The following is a 23,627-nucleotide window of genomic DNA, read 5'->3' as shown; positions in this document are numbered from 1 at the left end:
TCAGTTCAGGTCTCTTAAAGAAGGTGGCATATAGTTTTACACAATTCTCCCGTATACTTTAAATCATTGCTAGATTATTGACAATATCTACTACAATGTAAATGTTATATAAGTAGTTCTGTATTGTTTAGGGAATAATGGTACATGCTCAATACAGATGCAATTTTTATTAATTTATTTGAATGGTAGAGCAAGCTCCCACTGGTTTATTCCCCAGATGGCTGTCATAGCTGAGGCCAGAGCATGAGCCAGGAATGTAATCCTGGTCTCCCACAAAGGTGGTGGAAACCCCATTATTTAGGCCAATACTGCTGCCTCTCAAGGTCTGCATTAGCAGGAAGCTGGAGTCAGAAGCTATGAATCAAAGCCAGGAACTCCAGTGTGCAGCCCAGGCATCATACTAGGCTAACAAATGATACTAGAATAACATGGTAAAAAAAATGAACCTTGACTGATACTTTTCATCATATACAATAATTAAAATCATATGTATAGGCATAAAAAATTAAGGTAAGATTAAAACTGTAAAGCTTAGAGATAAAAAGACAGGAGAAAAAAGTACATACAAAATTAACCATAGAAGAAAAGAATGGACACATTGGACTTCATCAACATTAAAAACTACTCTTTGAAAGATACAATTAAGGAAAAAAAAAGCAAGCACAATCTTGGGAGAAAATATTCATGATACATGTGTCTGACAGAGTACTTGAATCTACGGTATATAAAGATGGTCTTACAGCTTCATAGTGACAAGATAATCCTGTAAGAAAGTGCAAAAGATGTAAATAGAAACTTTACAAAAGACATATAGTCAATGAGTGTATGAAAAGATATTTAAAATCAGTCATCAAGGGAAATGAAATTTAAGACACAATCAGATGTTGTTTCATATTTAATGAAATGGGTAAATCTTAAAGGGTTAACAAGGGTTGGCACAGATGTAGATCAACTGGAATTCTCATGCATATTGATAAAAGTACAAAATGATACTTCTTTGAAGAAATGTTTGGCTGAATTTCTTTAGCAAGTTATAAGTAATTTCCTCCGTTGCTTTATTTCCCTTCATTTTTATACTTAGACAATAGATTTTCTTGGATACTTGGAGTAATTTTTAGTGGAATTATATAATGCTGTTAACTTTGATTTTCTGTTTAACGTGAGGTAATGCAGGAGAAAGCAATACTGTATAAGTAAGAGTTACAAGTACATTTTCACCAAGATAGTTAGTTACTACTTTTCTTGTATCGAAAAAATATGTAACTGATAATTTAAACAATCTGAAACTGATGGAGACAGCAGTTAAAGGTTAGAATGTTTGGAGATCACCTGTTATATTTTCAAAAAAGATCCAGTTCAATGTAGTACTAACAGTAGTAGTACATGTAGTTATACTAGGTTCTAAGAGAAAATGTCGATTAAACATGAATACAGCGTGGGAAATATATATGATTACCAAATAATGAGTAAGTTACAGAAAAATATAGCAAATAAGTAATTATTTTGCTTTTTCAGATGCTAATTTTTCTTTCCCACATTTTTAGGATTAGTGGAAGCTATCCAATATTCTTAGGCTGTTTTATAAATGGGATACCTTAAAATAAAAGTTGGTTCTCCACCGGGTTTCTCAAGTTTCTAGGAGCATTCTTGATTGTGATTGTCAATAGTTGGATTTTTTGTTGTTGTTGTTAACCACTGTTGTCTACAAAAGTGCTTGTCATATGGCAGATGCTTAATAAATATTTGCTAAACAGATTTTTGGAGAATAAAATCTGTCATACCTTTCCTATGTAGTCTCCAGTTTTCTGTTGAGAGTATCCAGTAGATTTTTCTACTGTACTTTTGCAGTCTAGAATTTCTTCTTTTCATAATCTGTATTTTTTGAAACTTTTCATCTTTCAATCTTAGTAGTTATTTTTTCTTTATATCCTGTATGTATTTATAATAGCTGCTTTTAAAATCATTGTCTATTAATTGTGTTATCTGATTCATCTTGGAGTCTGATTTTACTGACTTACGTTTCTCTTTTTTCCCCCCTTGGTTATTGGTCATGTTTTCCTGCTTTACCTATCTAGTCAGTTTTACTTATATGTTGAATGTTAAAAGGAATGTGGATTGTTATTTTCATTAAAGGTGCCAGGTTTCATTTTGGCAAGCATTTAAATTAATAGTAGATCTGGTATAGTCAGGGTTGGTGTTCTTTTTGTAGGCAGGCCTAATTCAGACTCGTCTTTTGTCCTAGGGTGTGGTCCTTACTGCTAAGACTTGGCCTTTCTGTAGTCTTAGCTAAATGTCTGGGGTGCTCAGTGAGGTCTCTCCACTCTGACAGGATCAGAATTCCAGCTTCTCCCAGTAATGTACTACCTTTGGTGTCCTCTCCATTATGCTTTCAGATCCTAAACATACGTAGCCCAACCCTTAGCCAGAGACCTGAGGTGAAGTCCATCAAACTTCTGTGACTCACTTCCTGGGAATCCACTCTTCCCTAGGACCCTGTTTGACAAACTGAAGCTACCTTAGCATCTCAGAACTCTAATCTGCCTCTTCAGTGAAAACCTTTTGTGCATAGGAGTTGTATTTCTTTTTGCTGCATTAGAAAAGAGCCTCCAGGCTTACATTTATGAGGGAACCACCTCATGTTTCTTTTTCCTTAAGGATCATGGCCTACCTCTAACAATTGTAGTTTGATATAAAATGGTATCATTTCTGTCATTGACAGAGTTACATGTGCTGCTTTTATACTGTGTCATTTTTTTAAAATTCAAATTCATGGACTGTTTTTCTCTTCATCTCACACATATTTATAGACTTCTTCTCCTTAACTCCTCTTTCCATTATTTACAATGTAAGTTTTGTTATAACATTATTGAGTTTTTGTGTAATTATAAACTAGGAAATGTAATCCATAGTTGAGTGATACTGGATATTGTCTCTCCTTTTGTACATTTTGTTTTCCCTGGAATTACAGTTGTGTCTTTCATTTTACTTTTTTAGCTATCTATGTTCTTCATTTTAATTTGTTGACAAACATGCCTCTAATTCTGTAAATCTCTGAACATGCTGAGCACATCTTCAGGAGCCTTATAATCTGCCCTAATCTAGATTAATTATTCTCTAGGCTTGCTATATATATATGGCTGTTCGCTTGAGATACCCCTTCACCATCATTATGATTTCTTTCCCTGTAAGTTGGATTCTTCAGTTACTGGCATCTGTCATCTTCTTTCATGGATTCACATTCTTGTGGTGTTGGAGCACCATCTTCTAAAAACTTCTTGAGAAAGTGTACAGGAAGCAAAATTATTTGAGATTTTGCCTATTTTGAAATGCCTTTATTGTATGCTCTCGCTTGACTTATAGAATGTCCTGATATAGAATTTTAGACTGGAAAATTTTTCCTCAAAATCAGAGGTTTTGCTCCATTGTTTTTCAGCTGCTAGTGTTGCCTTTAAAAGGGGGTAATGGTATTTCTTTTCAGGTAGCTTTTACAGTCTTCTGTTTGCCTCTTTGCGATTCAGAAGCTTCACAGACACACATGCCTCTAATTTGGGCCTGCTTCTATCAATTTTGCTGAGTATTCACGCACCCTTTCAGTTTGAAAAGTCTTTCAGTTTGGGATATTTTTATTGAATTGTACCTTTAATTTCTTACTATTCTTTCTTTTTTTGAACACATAATTATATGTTCAACTGCCTGAACTCTTTTTTTTTTTTTTAAGATTTGTTTATTAATTTATTTGAAAGAATTAGAGAGAGGAGACAGAGAGAGAGAGAGAGAGAGAGAGATCCTCCATCCACTGGTATCATTCCCCAAATGGCCAAAAAAGGCAAGGGCTGGACCAAGCCCAGCCAGGAGTGAGGAGCTTCGTCCAGGTCCTTCACTTAGGTGCAGAAACCCAAGCACTTTGGCCACCTGCTGCTTTACAGACACATTGGCAGGGAGCCTGATTGGAAGTAGAGAAGCTGGGACTCGAACTAGCCTCCACATGGGATACTGGTGCTGCAAAAGACAGCGTAACCCACTGTGCCACAGCACTGGTTCCCAGCCTTCTGTTTTTCATTTGACTTTTTTTTCTGTTTATTCTGATAAATTCAGTTTATTCTGATAGTTTTTGTTTTTGTTTTTTAAAAAAGTTTTGGTTGCTTATAACTGTTGCAAATCTGTATGAAGTTGGTGAATATGTGCGATAAATGCTAATGTTGGTTTTTAAAGAAGATATTTCTTAATACTCAATCTTATTATGTTAGGCTTAAAACAAGATTCTGAAGATGTTCATTCTATTGAAAAGCTTTGGCTTTACTTCAGATTGTATAAATCTGTGTAATGTAATTATTTAAGAATGATATAAGTACTAGTTTAAACCCATTGAGGGACTACTCATTTGGGTTACTTGGTTTCTCTCAGTATTACTGTAATTTCAAATGTTAGCTGATTTTTGTTAATGGTGGCTTTTTGTTTGTTTGTTTTTGTTTTAAGGTTTTTGGATTCAAAGCATAAAAACCATTACAAGATATACAATCTGTAAGTATATTTTCCTATTTGTATGCTTGCAAATATCTTCTAAAATAATTATTAAGTGAAAGTTATTTCCTTATTAGAGTAAGGTAAAGATATATTTTAAGAGAATTGTATTTTTTAAACAATTAGTTCAAGAAGTCTGAGAGCATTGTTAGATCATTTAGAAAGTGTAGTGATGAGGTAAAACAATGTTGGCACAGACTCATGTTACTTGATCTGCTTTAAATGACTTGGCCTCCAGCCCATCTTTGAGCTGGTAATCGTGTGGTAATTTGAAGTGTAATTCACTACAGAGCTCTGTTAAAACAGCATTAGTGACATCTGCCATGGAAGTATTATACAGAGTAGATATAATTTTATTTATCTTTTTTCTCTAGGTCAACTGAAACAGCTATGAGAGTATTATCTAACTGTGTATAACAAATAAGTTTTCTAAAATTATTGAATTGGATGATTTCTCTTGTTTGGGGCAGTGCTTTAAGAATTGCCCACCTGATAGAGCTAGTTGACCTTATCTTTTTTTTTTTGACACTGGGAATATAAATATGAAAAAGAAAAAGAAAGGAAATACTTTACCATTTCTTCCCTTGAAAACTGTTTTTCCTTCCCAAAATACTGACTATATTCTAATTTTTTTTTAAAAATGGCACATAAGATATGTTCTTTTTCTACTGGTCTTTGTTTTTCCAGGAAGTATCTATAAATTATACAATAGGAAAATTTTCTTTATGTTAAATTATATCTACTGATACACTCTTGCAATTTTTCTGCAGAGTTTAATTTATCAAATGTTAAGAGCAAAATTTTCTTCTGGCCCCAGTGGTCATTTAAATTTCAACCAAAAAAAGGTGAAAGATTCTCTCTGCCTTCTTGACTTGTGTGGTATTCTTTTTCAATCTTTAATTTAGTGATACTTCTCTTCTGATAAGACCGCAGAAGTGCTCAGTACTTCTAGTGAGCTTTCATGGATTTCCTCAGATTCACAAAGGAGCAACCATTTTGTTGTGTGCTTACCTCATGCTATACATAAAATGTGGAGGGAGGGTGCTACAAGGATGAATAAGACAAAATTCCAGTCCTAGAATAGTTATAGTCTTATATGAAAGGTAGAGAAAATATTACAGAAGTAAGTCTTGTAAAGAAGAAAGCAATGAAAAGAACAGCAGAAATAATGATGAAATCCAATAGGAAAGTTTTCATAAAAGAAGGCATATTTAATGCAGTGGGGTCTGGAGTGGGAGTGGGAATAGAGACATGAAAAAAATCGGTGAAAGTTTGCTGTGGGTCTCTGAGGAGAGGAATGATGTAATTGATGGAAGGGATAGTAAATAAGCAACTTGTTGGCATACTAGTACTTAGAAATACGGCAGGATTGTGGTGTATGCATGTGGTGGGGTGGGAGGTGTTGCTGTGGTAAGAGCTAACAAGATACAAGAAAGTGAGAGATGCTTGAGGTCAGGTGATCCCAACTTAAAAATAATCTGTGCTTTTAGGGGTCTTCCTCTTTTCCTGAGTAATTTCTCCTTCAGTGAATCTTGTTGCAGATGCCATAGTGTATCTTTGGAAGAAAATAAAAACTACAAAGCTTTGAACTTTCTTAACAGTGGGATTCAGAAGTTGAGTTAAAAAAAAAAAGTCAAGGACTGTCAGAAGTTTAAATCCATTCAGAAATTGAAATCTATTAAACCTTTTTTTAAAGATTTATTTTATTTATTTGAAGGACAGAGTTACAGAGTGAGGTAGAGACAGAGAGGTCTTCCATCCGCTAGTTCACTCCCCAGATGGCCACAATGGCTCCAGGCACTTCAGGCCAGGGCTTTTACCCACTGCGCCACATCGCGGGCCCTAAAATCTATTAAATTTAAAGGCATTTTGCAGGCTTCCACTCTCAGAATTAGAGATTTAGAGTCCCATAAAGGTGGTTGAGAGACACTGAAGACAGATTCTGCCTTTGTCAAAGTTTTATTCCGCTTTAACATATCCAAAGAAAGGGAAGGAAATTCTTTTCATTCCTGTATGTAGTGGCTTCCTGCTTCTAGAACTGAACTCTTAGGCTTGTACTAGCAGTATTGTAGATCATTTATATTGTTTTGGTTAAAGTTGTCATAAGAGGATAGCCTGGGAACTCGACTATCTGCATGTTTTTGTATTTCCACACATAGGGCTCCCAAGTTAATGAACTATTAGTTGAGAGAAGCTTTTTTTTGAGAATAGATTTTAAACTATGTTTAATTCCCCTTCCCCACGTGGAATCATAGACTTTCAGAACTGGAAAATATCTGAAGATCATTTAGTCCAACCTTCTCATTTTACAGATGGGGAATCTGAGGCCTAGAGAAGTTAAGTGAGTTGAACAAGGTCATACAGGTACATATAGTAGCAGATCATCCACTGTTTTTACCAACATTCCCTTTATGTTTTGTTTTGTTTGTTTACTTGTTTAAACCTCCCCAACTTTGTTCACTTCAAAAGTATCTGGAACTATCAAATTGTAGCATATTTCAATTTCTGATGTCACTTTACCATCTGTTTTCTTTCCATCCTATTTAAATATCTGGTTCTGGGTAAGTCTAGCAAGCATCAGGTGTCTGTATTTTATAGTTTTTATTTTTAGGATAGAAATACATACGATATGTATGTCTTTGCAAGCATATATAAATTTGAAGATCTTAAAGTACTGAACTATGCATACCCGTATTTATTAGTATGTTAAACTTTTTATAGCATTTTTGAGATATAGAGTCCTTCATCTTGACTTTCTAATAATTAACTGCATCTGTTTATGTCTCTGTAGTTTGTATAGGCATTTATTAAGTTATTTTAGGAAAGAGTAAAACTCATATTGACTACATTCAGGCATACTGCTACTTTGTTAAATTAATCATTTTTTGTGCAAGTGCTTTTCATTTTGTTTCTTCCTTAGTATAATCTGTATTCTTACAGGGTTGGGAAAGAAGGGGAGATAAGGACTAAAGACATGTATAGTTTCTGCCTTGTGAGAAACTTAAGTGTTCACTGGAAACTAACTTTTTAAATGTTTATTGTATTTCACTGCATATTCTGTTTAACACACTCCATCATTTTGTGATCAGTCTTTGGGTATTATGAATTTTATGTATTAAATTTTCTTTTGAAAGATAGGCATAACTTTATTGAAAAAAGAAGTCATTCTGTGGCAAGTCTCACTTCTCTGGAAGCTTTTCCTGTCACTCTTATCCCTTCATTCTCTACTACTGCTTCATAAAAACTCTCTCAGTGGATCTTCATTTATCTTGTCTTATATAACCCTTATGAAGTAATGATAAAAAAGTAATGATGTATTTTGAGTTTATTTAAATGGTTAAATCCTATTTTCCATTTGTGTATCTTTAATTTTAGTTTACATATATATCACAAAAAATTTAAAGGAAACTGATTTCGTGTAGGTAGTGCATTTATCTGAGAAAACTTTAATTAAGAAGACATTCTTTATCTTTTTACTGTAACAGCCTCTTCACCGAGTGCTGTCATCACTAGCAGTTCCAGCAGACTGTCCCATACTTACCTGTAAAGATTTTTGTAACTTTTTTCTTATTTTTATCACTGTTTGGTGGTTCCATCTTTTGTGACAAATACTGCTCTTATAGGAAGTCAGCCAAATTGACTAAAATTTATTACTTTTTTTTTTTTTGTATTTAAAACTGTTTTGTATTTTTTAGTACAAATGGAAGTTTGAAGCAGTGGTAGAAAAAGTTAGACTTCTGTAATCAGACACTAAACTTGAGTTTGACTTTCCATTTACATGTTATGATTTAGGGGGAAGTTGCTTAGTGCTCTTCTAAATCTTAGTTTTCTCATGTAAAATGAGGATAATATTATATATGATCACATGGTTCACATGGTTGTGAGCTTGAAGCAAAAAACATAGAAATTACTTTCTTTGTAATTTGGATGCATCTAGTAGACACTTAGTAACCATTATTTCCACTCTCCCCTCTTTATATTCATCTTAAAATTTTTGAGCACTGGCCGGTGCCGTGGCTTAACAGGCTAATCCTCCACCTTGCGGCGCCGGCACACCGGGTTCTAGTCCCGGTTGGGGCGCCGGATTCTATCCTGGTTGCCCCTCTTCCAGGCCAGCTCTCTGCTATGGCCCGGGAGTGCAGTGGAGGATGGCCCAAGTGCTTGGGCCCTGTACCCGCATGGGAGGCCAGGAAGAAGTACCTGGCTCCTGGCTTCAGATCAGCGTGATGCGCCGGCTGCAGCGGCCATTGGAGGGTGAACCAACGGCAAAAAGGAAGACCTTTCTTTCTGTCTCTCTCTCTCTCACTGTCCACTCTGCCTGTCAAAAAAAAAAAAAAAAATTTTTTTTTTGAGCACCATTTTTAAACCAAAACATTTTGAGATCCTGAGAAAATATGGAAAGTTTGGAGAAATAAAGCTGTCCAAAGCTGTTTATTTTCTCTTGCGCTGTCATGAGACCAACGTCTTAGAATTATTTCTTAGTCCTATATTCCATCCACCTTCTAATCCATATTCTGTTATGAATTCTTCATTATTGATCTTGTCTTCGCTTTAATCTGTACCAAAGAAAAGTATAAAAATGACAGTTTTCTTGGTCAGTCCCCTTTTTCTTGCCTATCACATTTTTCATATCAGTGAGTATGAAATTATTTATCCAGGATGCCTATACATGCATTTGTCATTACTAAATAAATTTTCTGTCTACCAAACTCAATATAATAAATTAAAGCAAGGAGGAAAAGCTTAACTTGTTTTGAGTGGTAATATGAAAGTTGATTTATTTCAGGTCTCACCAGTTAGAAACCAGTGAACTGCAGTTTGCTTATAATTAACTCAGTCTTTGTGAATTTGATTTTGGAATTCTTTGAAGTAAAGGAACCATATAGATGTTTTTAGGATTCCTAAATATATAATACAGGTCTACAGTCACTTTCTTGAAATTCTTTGGGCCAGTTGTGTTTCACTATTCAGCTTTTCAGTTTTCAAATGTTTGACTCTTTTAAGTGTGTTGATTAAAGACTATGCAATCTCATACTCTCAGATGGCATTCTACTGTAGTTGAGCCTGTCATAAACTTAAAATGTTAGATGTTTTGAACTGTGGGAATATTGGAATTGTAGGTTAAGGAGCAGTAAACCTTTATTCTAAAATGCTAAGTTTATATTTAAAATAATTTTTTGAAAATCTGATTTGGGTGATACTTGGATTTACCAGGATGGTGCTGATCACACTGACATATAGACTCTCTCTCAGAACCTGTTAATGATTAACATTAAGCATGGCCCATTAGTTTCGAGTAAAAGACAAACATCTCTACTGTTACAGACGCAAATACATTTATTACATTCTCTAGTAATGCTATCAGCATTTTTACGATTCTGTATTGATTTTATTAATTCTTTCATTATTTTCAAACATTATTAAAATTTTTAACCTGAGAGCTTATTAAAAAAATACAACTATTGACTTCTCAAAAGGTAAAAAGATTTGATTTTACAAAATGTAGATTAGTGCCACTCAGTTTTTCTCTACTTTTCCTTTGCCATTACGCTTTTACTATTTTAACATGCATCTTTTTAGTAATAGTTGAAGAATTGGATATATATGCTCCACTGTGAGGTAAAGATAATGTCAAAACTAGTTTATTATTTCCAGGTACTTGTCAAATCAAAAATGCATCTCAATAGCCTACAAAAATTCCATACAGGAAATTTGAAGGTGTAGATGCAGATGAATTTGCAGCATTGTGTTAGCGATATCACAAGTTTTGTAATCAAGTGCATAAAGTCTAATGATATACATTTAACCTTTTAAGTTTCAGTTTCCTTAATTATAAAGTAGGAATAATAACAGTACCTACAACAGGATTGTTGCAGTTAAATGTAGTCAGTATGAAAGACTTAGCTCAATACCTGACATATTATAAGGTTCAAGAAATTTTTTTAAATATTAATACTCTTTTCCTCCAAGTACAAAAAGTAACTTTCTATCACATATAAACTTTTCTTTTAGATGTGCTGAAAGGCATTATGACACCGCCAAATTTAACTGCAGAGGTAGGTATAAGTATATTGCTTTATGTTTAACTTAAAATCAATAGCCTATATAATTAATCATTTATTAACTGAGATGAATAATATGTCTTACGGATGGTCTTTGACAGTTTGAAAAATATTAATTTTGCTATTATGTTTTAGGAAACAAAGTATCCCATGAACTTATCACTATGGGGAGGCAGGCAGAAGTACAGAATGATTTTAAGAATTAGATATTCCTACACTAAGAAATAATAAGCAGGGGAATCTACCTTGTATTTAAGGCATCTGATATGACAGTAAGTGTGATCATAGAGGAAAAGTAAGACTACTTAACTCTTTATTGAGGAATGACTTAAAAGGTGGTGAAGGTATAACATGGATCCTGATGAATGAAAGCAGGAAACTACTTTAAATGAGTTCTACTAGGCACAGGTAAACTCTAGCACAGAACCTGCAGAAACTTTCACTTGTATTTGTAGAACCCCTTAAACCATGAGGAAATAGGAGAGTTGAGAAGCATAGCTGATGCATGGTCAAAATGAGAAAGTGAGTGACAAGAGCTACAGATTGATTTACATATTTGCCATTGATCCCTGCTGATGCTGCAGCATGGACTTTCAAATACTTGCTTGAGAATTCTGAAGTACTATGAGAGACAATAGAGATTTGCCAAGAATATTTCCTTTTTTGTTGGACTTAGGCTATTGCTTTCTAGGCAAAGCATGCCATGTTTTAAGGTTTATCTAGTTTTAACAGATTTTCCTGCATGTTTTTTTGTCACTGGAAAAGTGACAATGGAATGACTAAGTACAGATCACTAAGTGAAAACTGCCCTAACTCCCTGTAATAGTAATTATTGTCCACTGCAAGAGCTGTCCCATCACAGTAAAGGACTTACTAGACTGTGTTCTGTAGCACACTCTGGTGATTTGGTGGAAGATACACTTTTCACACATTTATATGACACAGAGAATGATTAGTATGTTAGATATGAGTCAGGATTTTTAAGACTCTCAATAGGCTGGAGCCAAGGAAGATACTAATCGGATAAAATTTGGTAGTGATATATCTAAAGTTCTATTTCTAGACAAATTTTTTAAAAAAGAAAGCCTCAATTTTGACTATAGGAAACAGAGAAGTCATAGATTCTTAATAATTCTTGTGAAAAGACCTGCAGCTTCATTTGATAAACTTTACTACAATTGTATATTTTTATAAGTAATTATTTTGGTTTTTTTCTGTAAATGCCTTTAAAGTCCTGTTCGTATACCACTAACATTTACAAGACCACCTCTAAATAACACATTTAACATTACAAAGCATAGTTTATATATTGTAAAATGCAGTTTCTTTCAGTAGTTGATTCTATTAATAATCTATACTTTTTTTGAAATTTTGTGGTGATGTAAATATTATTACTAATTTGGTTAGAAAATGCATTGAGAGTCTGATAAAAGGCCATGTGACATTTCATTTTGGGTCCAGCTCTACTTGTGAGAGGTTGTGATATGTGCAACCTCTCCATTTCACATCGTTTTCTTCTGCATGAAGTAGGGATAGTAATACTTGGCCTCCCTGTCTAAGGTGGTACATTTAAGAGTTATGAAGGAAGTATTTTCTATTCAAAACTTAGAAAGTTAACAGGCAACAGATTATTTTTCTCTAGAATTCAGTTTTTCTTATAAACGCCTAATTAGTTTATATGCAACATTTCTAAAGTTAACCTATTTTTAAATAAAAATTCAGAAGAGATATTTTTCTTACTCTGAGGTTATCTTTTTACCACAGTTGCACAGTATCCTTTTGAAGACCATAACCCACCACAGCTAGAACTTATCAAACCCTTTTGTGAAGATCTTGACCAATGGCTAAGTGAAGATGACAATCATGTTGCAGCAATTCACTGTAAAGCTGGAAAGGGACGAACTGGTGTAATGATTTGTGCATATTTATTACATCGGGGCAAATTTTTAAAGGCACAAGAAGCCCTAGATTTTTATGGAGAAGTAAGGACCAGAGACAAAAAGGTAAGTTAAGTTTGATATTTTCCTCTCCCTAGATCTGAGAATTTATCGGAAAACAGATTTTTTTTCTTTCCTGGACTTACTTTTTTCCCCAACTTTATTAAGGTATAATTGAAAAATAAAAATTATACATATTATATACGTATATGTATGGTATCTAATGTGTTTTGACATATGTATTTATGTATTATGGAATAATTACCACAATCAAGCTACTTAACATGTCAATCACTTCATAAAGTTATCCTCCACACCTTGCCCCATGGTGAGAACATTCATGATCCACTTTCTTAGCACTTTTCAGGATTACAGTACATTATTATTATTTTTTAAAATATTTATTTTATTTATTTGAAATACAGAGTTACAGAGAGAGGTAGAGCCAGAGAGAGAAAGGTCTTACATCGCTGGTTCACTTCCCAACTGGCCACATTGGCTAGAGCTGAGCTGATCTGAAGCCAGGAGCCTCTTCCAGGTCTCCCAAATGGGTACAGGGGCCCAAGGACTTGGGCTATCTTCCACTGCTTTTCCAGGCCACAGCAGAGGGCTGGATGGGAAGTGGAGCAGCCAGGACTCGAATAGGTATCCGTATGGGATGCCAGCACTGCAGGCGGCAGCTCCACCCGCTGTGCCATAGCACCAGCCCCAGTACAGTATTATTAAGTGTAGTTACCATGTTGTTCAGTCAATTCCAGATTTTGTTTTGTTTAACTGAAACTTTGTACCCCATTTCACCCCTCTCTTCCCTCCAGCTCCTAGAGAATAGCTTTTAAAAAGATAGTTCCTAATCTGTGTTTCTTCCTTCTAAATTTTGAAATCTTGTTACTGCTTCAACTTCTAAATAAGCAAATAATGTATTCATTGATTTGTTTTTTCTGTTCATGCTGCCATATTCATATCAAGTTTGCAAATCTCAGCCATTAATTATATTGGAGGTTTGGTCTCTTAAAATCCTAATAAAGTAGCATTTTTAAAAAGCAAGCACAGTAAAAGTAAGCTTGATATTTCTGAAACTTGCTTGAGAATTTAATGCCCTTGAATAATAATCTGGATGCCATTACCTACTAGAGTCAACCTGTACTTTTATAATAAATAAAATAATCTTTGATAAGTATATTTATAAGTATAGTTATAATCACATTGGTCAGAGATTGAATATTTAGAAAAGACTATATTAAGAATAAGTGGCAAATGTAATTTGTAGTTTATTTGAAAGCAAACAGCAAATTCTTGGGAAAACTTTTACAGTGATTTGTTAAGAGATGGTTTTGAATGGTTTGGATGGTAAATATGAAAAAACTTGTTAATGTTTGATACAAACAGATTTTGTATATTTCTCCATTCCCTAGAAGGACAAACCCTTTTTTTTTTTTTTGACAGGCAGAGTGAATAGTGAGAGAGAGAGAGACAGAGAGCAGAGAGAAAGGTCTTCCTTTTTGCCGCTGGTTCACCCTCCAATGGCCGCTGTGGCCGGCGCATCTCGCTGATCCGAAGGCAGAAGCCAGGTGCTTCTCCTGGTCTCCCATGTGGGTGCAGGGCCCAAGGACTTGAGCCATCCTCCTCTGCACTCCCGGGCCATAGCAGAGAGCTGGCCTGGAAGAGGGGCAGCTGGGATAGAATCCGGCACCCAAACCGGGACTAGAACCCGGTGTGCCGGCACCACAAGGTGGAGGATTAGTCTGTTAAGCCACAGCGCTGGCCCAGAAGGACAAACCCTTAAACCACTCTAGATGGATGGGAAAACTCAGGCATGGAGACAACAACAACTTTATGCAGAAAATTTATCCTAGTTTCAGTAATTTTTGTAATTAGGAAAGTTTTCCTCCAAGTTAAGCTAATTTCTACTTTATTCAACTTCAAAACAAAAATAGAGGTGATGATATCCATCATTGATTCCAGTTCCTTTACTGCTTCCTCATTGCCTTTTTTCTAACTCTTTGTGTGTTTGTAGCTTTTTTGGGTTATAGGTAGGGATGCCAAATTATTGGTGATTGCTTGCAAAATTGAATCTTATATTACTGAATGTTGGAGATTATGGTAGATTATATTCATGCATTCTGTTTGCACACTGAGGTGATAGCACTAGAATTAATTGTAGAGCTGAGAATATGAAGATGTTTACCTTTGTTCATCCCATTTTCATCTAGAGAGAAGCAAATGCCTTTGTTGATAAAAAGTTCGGTTACTTCAACATATATGAATAAATGCAAGAGAGCATAGAGAAAGAGATTGAATGAGAAGAAAAGCATAGAAAAATGAGTAAAATTAAAATACAACAGCCAAAGCAGTGGTTAATAAATAGCAGACATTTTGGTAATAGAATTCAAGCAAAAAAATTTTTTTCTACAGATTTATTTATTTATTTATTTGAAAGAGTTACAGAGAGAGAGAGAGAGAGAGAGAGAGAGGTCTTCCATCCAATGGTTCACTCCCCAGTTGGCTGCAACGGCCGGAGCTGTGCCAATCCACAGCCAGGAGCCAGGAGCTTCCTCCAGGTCTCCCACGCGGGTGCAGGGGCCCAAGGACTTGGGCCATCTTTAAAATTTTGTTGGGGCCAGCAGTGTGACATAGCTGGTAAAGCTACCGTCTGCAGTGCTGGCATCCCATATGGGTGCTGGTTCAAGTCTCACTTCTGATCCAGCTCTCTGCTATGGCCTGGGAAAGCAGTAGAAGATGTCCCAAGTCCTCGGGCCCCTGTGTGGAGAGCCGGAAGAAACTCCAGGTTCCTAACTTTGGACTGACATAGTTCTGGTCGTTGTGGCCATCTGGGGAGTGAACTAGTGGATGGAAGACTTCTCTTCTGTCTCTCTGCATCTGCCTCTTTGTTACTCTGCCTTTCAAACAAATAATTTAAAAATTTTTGTTTGCAGTTTTAATTGCACAACTTTTTAAAATAAAGATTTATTTTATTTATTTGGAAGGCAGAGTTATACACAGGCAGAGGCAGAGAGAGGAAGAAAGTCTTCTATCCTCTGGTTCACTCCCTGGATGGCTGCCTCTGCCAGAGCTGAGTTGAGCCGTTCCAAAGCCAGGAGCCAGAATTTTCTTCTGTGTCTCCTATGCTGGCAGAGGGGCCCAAGGACTTGAGCCATCTTCTACTGCTTTCCCAAGCCATAGCAAGGAGCTGGATTGGAAGTGGAGCAGCCATGACTCGAACCGGCGCTCACATGGGATGCCAGCATTGCATACAGCAGCTTTACCTGCTACACTACAGTGCCGGCCCCACAGACAACTTCTTAAAAACAGAATGTAAGAGGAACCCATGTAAGGATTATTCTTTTTCCATGCAAAACTGAGTGACTACCACTGAACAATAATGAATAAATATCATGGTATATATTACTGAAATTAATCTTTAGTTCTGTTCAGTACTAAATTTCAATGAAAGGGCTGTTATTGTTTACCTTTAAAATAAGTTAAAAGTATATCATTATCTTTGATATTAAAAATTATATCAAACTTGATATCTGAACAAGTTTGACTTGATTTTTCATGCAAACAAAAGCTGGAAACCCTATTTTGCAAACAGTATCTGCAGATTGTTTTGCTCAGTGAAAGTGCCCTTTTGTCAAGAAATAAGAATTCTCTGTGACTCTTCAAATAAATTCATATTGCATTATTTTCCTTGCCTTCAAGTTAATGAGATCCTTTTTTGGCAAGATCTGTATCACTGATGCTGTTAGAAAGGAAAGGATTATGACTCTACATTTCAGTTTTAAGGTTGAAGAGTTGAACTGTTTAAGAGTTTGTATTTTATTCAGTGTAGAGCAGGATCTGGCCATAGAATTTGTCTTCTGAAAGCCAGCGAATTATATGTCGCATAGAACTTAATAGTTGTTCCCATTTCTTGACAAAAACCTCTTGTGGAACTTCTTTTTTTTTTTTTTTTTTTAAGATTTATTTATTTATTTTAAGGCAGAGTTACAGAGAGGCAAAGAGAGAGAGAGAGAGAGGTCTTCCATCCACTGGTTCACTCCCCAAATGGCTGCAATGGCTGGAGCTGGGCCTATCTGAAGCCAGGAGCCAGCAACTTCCTCCAGGTCTCAGGGACCCAAGGACTTGGGCCATCTTCCACTGCTTTCCCAGACCATAGCAGAGAGCTGGATCAGAAGTGGAGCAGCTGGGACTCAAACCTGTGCCCTTATGGTATGCTGGCACTGCAGGTAGCAGCTTTACACACTGCATCACAGCACCAGCCCTATCTTGTGGAACTCTTGATTTAAAATTTTAGCTTTTGTGAATTTGGCAACTTCCACAACAGTAGATTTTCTCATGACAAATCCTCTTGCATAGGCTGTGATTCAAACCTTGGCACTCATGAAGCAGTAGAATACTTTCACAACAGTAGATAAGATTTCTTTCAGTATTGATCAAAGAGTCTTTCCAGCCCAGTGCATGCTGATGAACAAAGCAGTGAGTGACAGTGACTTAGCTTGTTCTTTACTAGAGCAACAAAACCAAAAATGTTTTCAGACATAAAGGTTTACTGTCTGTCTACAGAATACTAAGATTTCTTCAGGAGAAGTATGTTTTGGCAAAGAAACTTGACGATTTTGGAAATGTTAATGACCCTTGAAGTTTCTAAAAAGGACTCAAAAATAGGAATTATTTTTTAATTGTGTCACCATGCATACATTTGAAAAAAGCTAGTGGCTATACTGAGAAGTCATATGCTGAAGAGGAGTGATATTTAGAATACTTCTGACTTTTTTCATAATTTTAGAAAAAAAGCAAAATTTTTTGGAATGAATGAAATTATTTGGTAGAGGTATTGCAAAATTTTACTTTCCTTTACCAAATTATAAATATATTTGACTTTCTCTAAGATACTTACCTTCATCATATTCGACTATGTGACTTTTCTGTTTGTTTGGCATTATAGTCAGTAGCCTAGTAAGATACTTTAATGAAGGATTTTGAGTTGGGGCAAATAAAGGTCTAGGTTTTTTTAACTAAACTGTATTCTCTCCCTCTTCTCAATGCCCACATATATATGTATATATAATCCGTCTGATATGGGTACTTTCTTTTTTTTTTTTTTTAAAGATTTATTTATTTATTTGAAAGAGAGTTACACAGAGAGAGGAGAGGCAGAGAGAAAGAAGTCTTCCATCCACTAGTTCACTCCCCAGTTGGCTGCAATGGCCAGAGTTTCCGCCAATCCGAAGCCAGGAGCCAGGAGCTTCTTCTGGGTCTCCCACGTGGGTGCAGGGGCCCAAGGACTTGGGCTATCTTCTGCTTTCCCAGGCCACAGCAGAGAGCTGGATTGGAAATGGAGCAGCTGGGACTGGAACTGGCGCCCATGATATGGATACTTTTCTTGGAATAGCTGGCTATATGCTGTTGTGGGCAAAAAACTTGGCATATAAGAAACATTTGAGATACTCCATCTCATTATGTTCAGTAATTAAAAATCAGCCCTGAGGCCAGTGCTGTGGCATAGTGGGTTAAGCTTCTACCAGCAGCACTGGCATCCCATATGGGCGCCGGTTCTAGTCCTGGCTGCTCCTCTTCCGATCCACTCTCAGCTGTGGCCTGGGAAAGCAGAATATAGCCCAAGTGCTTAGGCTCCTGCACTCTTGTGGGAGACCCAGAAGCTCCTGGCTTCAGATTGTCCCAGATCTAGCCGTTGCAGCCATTTGGGGAGTGAACTAGCAGTGAAAGACCTTTCTCTCTGTTTCTTCCTCTCTCTCTCTCTCTCTAACTCTACTTCTCAAATAAATAAATAAAATCTTTAAAAAAAAAAACCAAAGATACTTATATCATTATTATTTTTTTTTTGTTTCTAGTTCAAATTAGGTCCAAGACAAGTCTTCATAATCAAAAAGTGATTTAATTTGTCAGTGAGAAGATATGCTATTCATCATAATTAGGTAATGTGTCAATTCAGTTTCTCTCTAAGGTGAGGAGAGGATATTTGCTGAATTGGCAGGGGATGTTGTTGTAAAGTAGGGTCAGAATAAAAAGAAAGCAAGAGAATCATTTGTAGGGGGAAAACACATATAATATCCTTAATTTAATTTAATTTTTTTTGTTTATCTTTTCCTTTTTTTTTTTTTAAAAAACTTTTATTTAATGAATATAAATTTCCAAAGTACAGCTTATGGATTACAATGGCTTCCCCGCCATAACTTCCCTCCCATCCGTAACCCTCCCCTTTCCCACTCCCTCTCCCCTTCCATTCATATCAAGATTCATTTTCAATTCTCTTTATATGCAGAAGATCAGTTAAGTATATATTATGTAAAGATTTCAACAGTTTGCACCCACATAGCAACATAAAGTGAAAAATACTGTTGGAGTACTAGTTATAGCATTAAATCACAATGTACAGCACATTAAGGACAGAGATCCTACTTGATATTTTTAAAGTTTGAATATCCTTAATTTTAATTATAGAACAGTATCAAGACTGAAGAAAGTTGTGTTCTGGTGATGTTTATACAGAAGTAAAATCTTTTTTTTTCCTCTTTGTTTTGGAGAGAGAGAAGGCAGTCATCATATTTTAGTAAAAGAATTTGTAGATTTTGCACTCTTCTCAAAATAATCTGTCTCAGAGTTTTGATGTTTCCTCATCAGATATGGTACAAATGAAGTTGCAAAGTGATGAAAGTAAGCTGATCATAAAATGTAGCATTATGTTACTATATGCCCAAATAATTCCTTAGGTTTTAAATGTCAAAGAGAAGTAAAACAACTGATAGATAAAAAAAAAGTTCTGAGAGTGACATAACCCATACATTGAAGGCAGAATTATATATGTCAGTATTTATAGGAAACTAACTACCTTATACTTCCCCAGGAGTCATTCAGGAGTGATTTATTTGTGTATTTGGTATTTTGCTTTATGAAAGTGTGGGAAATTATTCCAAAGCAAGCCATCAATTTTTTTTTCTATGAAAGCTTGCTGCAAGGCACTTTCTGGCGTTGCTTCTTATCTAACCCTGTGCCCTGCTGTCTCCATGTGCACTTAAGTTTCAATATTTTAATAGACAATTTACACATTTATTGTAAACCCTGAAGAAAGAGATAAAACATTTTATGAATGCTGGTAACTGTGTATTTTGGAAGGATTTCCTAAACTTCTGAGTTTAAAGAGCTAAACTTGTACTACATGACAGACTTACCTAGAATCACTGCTACTCTTTCTTTCCATTGCCAACCCCCCTCTAGAATGGTATCAGGTAAAGTAGGCTTAATTTTCTTTTTCTTTGTTTCCAAATCAACTTTCACAGATAAAAATTCCTGTATACTATGAACAATGTACATAAGTTCATTGAACTCTTCTTCTTTGAAGACTAAAATCTAGAAAAAAAAGTTGTTGATCTCAAAGTTTTTTTATTTTTTTTAAATTTTAATTTACTTATGAGAGAAAACTTCTGCCTGTTTGCTTACTCTCCAAATGCCTGTGATGGGCTGGCTATGAGCTGAAGCCAGGAACTGGGAACTAAATCCAGGTCTCCCATATGGTTGGTAGAAATCCAACTGCTTGAGTCATCACTACTACCTCCCAGGATATGCATTATTAGGCAGCTGGAATCAGGAGCCAAAGCTGGCTGTCAAATCCAGACACTCCAGTGTGTATGTGGGCATCGGAACTGACAGCTTAACTTCTAGGCCAAATACCTGCCCAGAAACTTTTTTGTTTCTCTGGGGAATGAATTTTTATGTCCTATTATTATAATTTGGTTGTTTGTTTCTTCCTGTTTCCTGAATTTCCCCATATTGTAACCTAAAGACATTTTCTTATTTCTTATTCATTTGTAACCAAACAGGTAAGGCAGGCACTGTGGCATAAGATCTCTCTCTGTTTCTCCCTCTCTCTCTAAAGAAAACAAAAAACAAGCTATACTTTTTTTTTTTTTTTTTTTAGATTTCTTATTTAATTCAGAGAGTCACAGAGAGGGAGAGAGAGAGGGAGAGACAGAGAAAGATCTTTCATCCACTGGTTCACTCCCCCAATGGCTGCAACAGCTTGAGCTGAGCTGATCCGAAGCCAGGAGCCAGGAGCTTCTTCCAGGCCTCCCATGTGGGTGCAGGGGCCCAAGTACTTGGGCCATCTTCCACTGATTTCCTAGGCCATAATAGAGAACTGGATCAGAAGAGGAGCAGCTGAGACTAGAACCGGTGCCACAGACAGAATATTAACCTATTGTTCCTAAGCACCCAGCCCTATAATTATTCTTAAAAACAAAATCCTGTTATAACATCCTTTTTATTTATTTATTTATTTGTTTATTTGAGTTGCAGAGAGAGAGTAAAAAAGAGGTCTTCCATCCACTGTTTCACTCCCAAATGACCACAGTGGCAAGGACTGGGCCAGAAGCCATGAGCTTCGCTGGGTCTCCCACATGAGTGGCAGAGGCCCAAGCACTTGGGCCATCTTCTGCTGCTTTCACAGGCTACCACAGGGAGCTCGATCAGAAATGGAGCAGCTGGAAGAGAAACCAGGGACCATATGGGATGCTGGCGTTGGCAGACAGAAGCTTTACTTGCTACACCACAATGCCAGCTCCAACATTCTTATTTTTCTAGCATATTAATTCTGATGCACGCTATTTAAGTGTTTTATCCAATTTGTAGATTCATAAAATTGTGGAAAATTTTATATCTTGAAGGATCCAAGCAGCAATTTAATTCAAACTCATTCTTGTGTAAATGATAGAGACCTACAAAGATGAGCTCGTCCTATGTTATTTACTTTCTCTGTGTAATAACTCAAAACTGTATTTCCTAACCTTAAACCTATTGTGTTTTTCTACTGCACTACATTTTGATGTCCAAATTTTTACATATTATTTTGACAGCCAAGGTTGCTTTATAATGTATAAGGAGCACTTTCTCAGTTCTAAGTTAAAGAAGCCCAATTGACAGTAGCTTAAACAAAAGGAGACATTTACTGACATATATAATTTAAAAGCTCTGACCTATAGGTAAGTGCTCAACAGATGCCAGGAGTCTGTCCCACCTTATCTTTGATCTTCTTTCTTCTGTATATACTTTATCTTCATAGAGACTCTACAAATAATAGCAAGGTGGTTCTTAGTAGTTTCTGTTTACGTTCTACCTTCTTCAACAACTACAACAGAAAAGAACTACAATTTGAGCAAAAATTCCTGGATTGGGTTCTTATTTCCTTGGATTGGAAAATGTGCCTATTCCTGAACCAAAAATTTTGGATAAGGAATGGAATTCTCTAATTGGGTTGTATATCTTAAGCTGAAGAATAGGGCCCACCCAACACCCTCCGATTCAGGGAAAATGATAGCTTTCAAAGAAAAATCAAGAAAAATAAAGTATGTGAGATGGAGAGGAAAAAACAGTTATCTGCTTTGCATTTTCAAGGATTCTCTAGTTTACACATTATTGCTTTTTTTGTTTGTTTGTTTTTGGGACAGGCAGAGTGGACAGTGAGAGAGAGAGACAGAGAGAAAGGTCTTCCTTTTCTGTTGGTTCACCCCTCAATGGCCGCTGCAGCCAGCGCACCGCACTGATCCGAAGCCAAGAGCCAGGTGCTTCTCCTGGTCTCCCATGCGGGTGCAGGGACCAAGGACTTGGCCCATCCTCTACTGCACTCCCGGGCCACAGCAGAGAGCTGGACTGGAAGAGGAGCAACCGGGACAGAATCTGGCGCCCTGACCAGGACTAGAACCCAGAGTGCCAGTGCCGCAGGTGGAGGATTAGCCTAGTGAGCCATGGTGCCGGCCAACACATTCCTGTTTAATATATGACCAAGAATTACTTAGAACTGAACCATCGTAGTAACTCCAAGTTTTGGAGATTCTTCAGAGATGGAAGAAGTAAGAGCCCAAAGAACTTATGACTTCATTGATATCACAGTTAAAATGCCTCCTACAAGTACAATCCAGGACATCTAAGTGAAAGTTGTAGATTCGGAACCACATTTAGAGCCAGATCCTGGTTTTCAGCAAGGTAATTATGTACAGTGGAGCTGTTCTCTGATCCTTAAAAATGGAAGTGATAATACCTATCTTGTAAAGTTATGGCATTAGGAATCTATCTGGGGGCCGGCACTGTGGCATAGCGGGTAAAGCCGCCACCTGCAGTGCCAGCATCCCGTATGTGTGCCTGTTGAAGTCCTGGCTGCTCCTCTTCTGATCCAGCTCTCAGTTGTGACCTGGGAAAGCAGTAGAAGATGGCCCAAGTCCTTGGGCCCCTGCACCCACGTGGGAGACCTGGAAGAAGCTCCTGGCTCCTGGCTTCGGATCGGTGCAGCTCAGCCATTGTGGCCAATTGGGGAGTGAACCAGCAGATGAAAGACTCCCCACTTCCCCCACCCCACCCCGTAACTCTGACTTTCAAAATAAAATCTTTAAAGAAAAAAAGGAATCTATCTGAAATATTGGCACATAGCCATATTTCTTCCTTTGTTGAATTACTTTCCTGTAATCTTATTGTGATCATTCTGAGATGCAAAATCTCTAAGCTTCAAGAAAACACTGTTAGGTTGAAACATCTATCTACATTATTTATGAGTTTAGGAGCGCCAGGGAAATGTTACTGAAGTAAAAAATTACTTTTTTTTTTTTTAAATAAGGATTTATTTATTTATTTGAAAGGCAGAAGTTACAGAGATGGGGAGTAGTTCTTCATCTGCTCGCTCCACAAATGGCCACAATGGCTGGAGCTGGGCTGGTCTGAAGCCAGGAACTTCTGGGTCACCCACATTGGTGGCAGGAGCTCAGGTACACGGGCCATCTTCTGCTGCTTTCCTAGGCACATTAGCAGGGAGCTGGATTGGAAGCGGAGCAGTTGAGACTTGAATCGGTGCTCATATGGGATGCTAGTGCCACAGCTGGCAGCTTTACCCACTATGCCACAATGCCAGCCAAGAATTATATTGGTAACTGAAAACATTTAAATTGTGAGCTCACCTTAGAGATGACCTGAGATCATCATCTGAGATGGAAACACAGATTATGAATAAACCATCACGTACCCTGTGTTATGGTGTTAAGGTGGTTTTTCTGTTCTAGTAGTAGTAGTATGGCAGTGTTCTGGGTCTAGAAGATTGTATAACCTG

The 23,627-nt window shown here is 36.6% G+C and overlaps 1 protein-coding gene across 4 annotated transcripts in view; it reads left to right on the top strand.

Annotated features, from left to right (window-relative positions):
- The window catches only part of PTEN (phosphatase and tensin homolog), a 101,941-nt gene that overhangs the window by 47,180 nt on the left and 31,134 nt on the right, over positions 1-23,627 (top strand). For 3 of the 4 annotated variants that reach the window (XM_062214638.1, XM_062214636.1, XM_062214639.1), the window contains 3 exons: positions 4,477-4,521; positions 10,534-10,577; positions 12,348-12,586. In XM_062214638.1, the coding sequence (XP_062070622.1) occupies positions 4,477-4,521; positions 10,534-10,577; positions 12,348-12,586 (328 nt within the window). The remainder of the gene's footprint in view (positions 1-4,476; positions 4,522-10,533; positions 10,578-12,347; positions 12,587-23,627) is intronic. The other variant, XM_062214637.1, reaches the window with a different exon arrangement.

The sequence above is a fragment of the Lepus europaeus genome, chromosome 17 (genome assembly GCF_033115175.1).
Source record: "Lepus europaeus isolate LE1 chromosome 17, mLepTim1.pri, whole genome shotgun sequence".
In the NCBI taxonomy this organism is placed as follows: Eukaryota; Metazoa; Chordata; class Mammalia; order Lagomorpha; family Leporidae; genus Lepus; species Lepus europaeus.
This window is presented reverse-complemented; position numbering and strand designations above follow the sequence as displayed.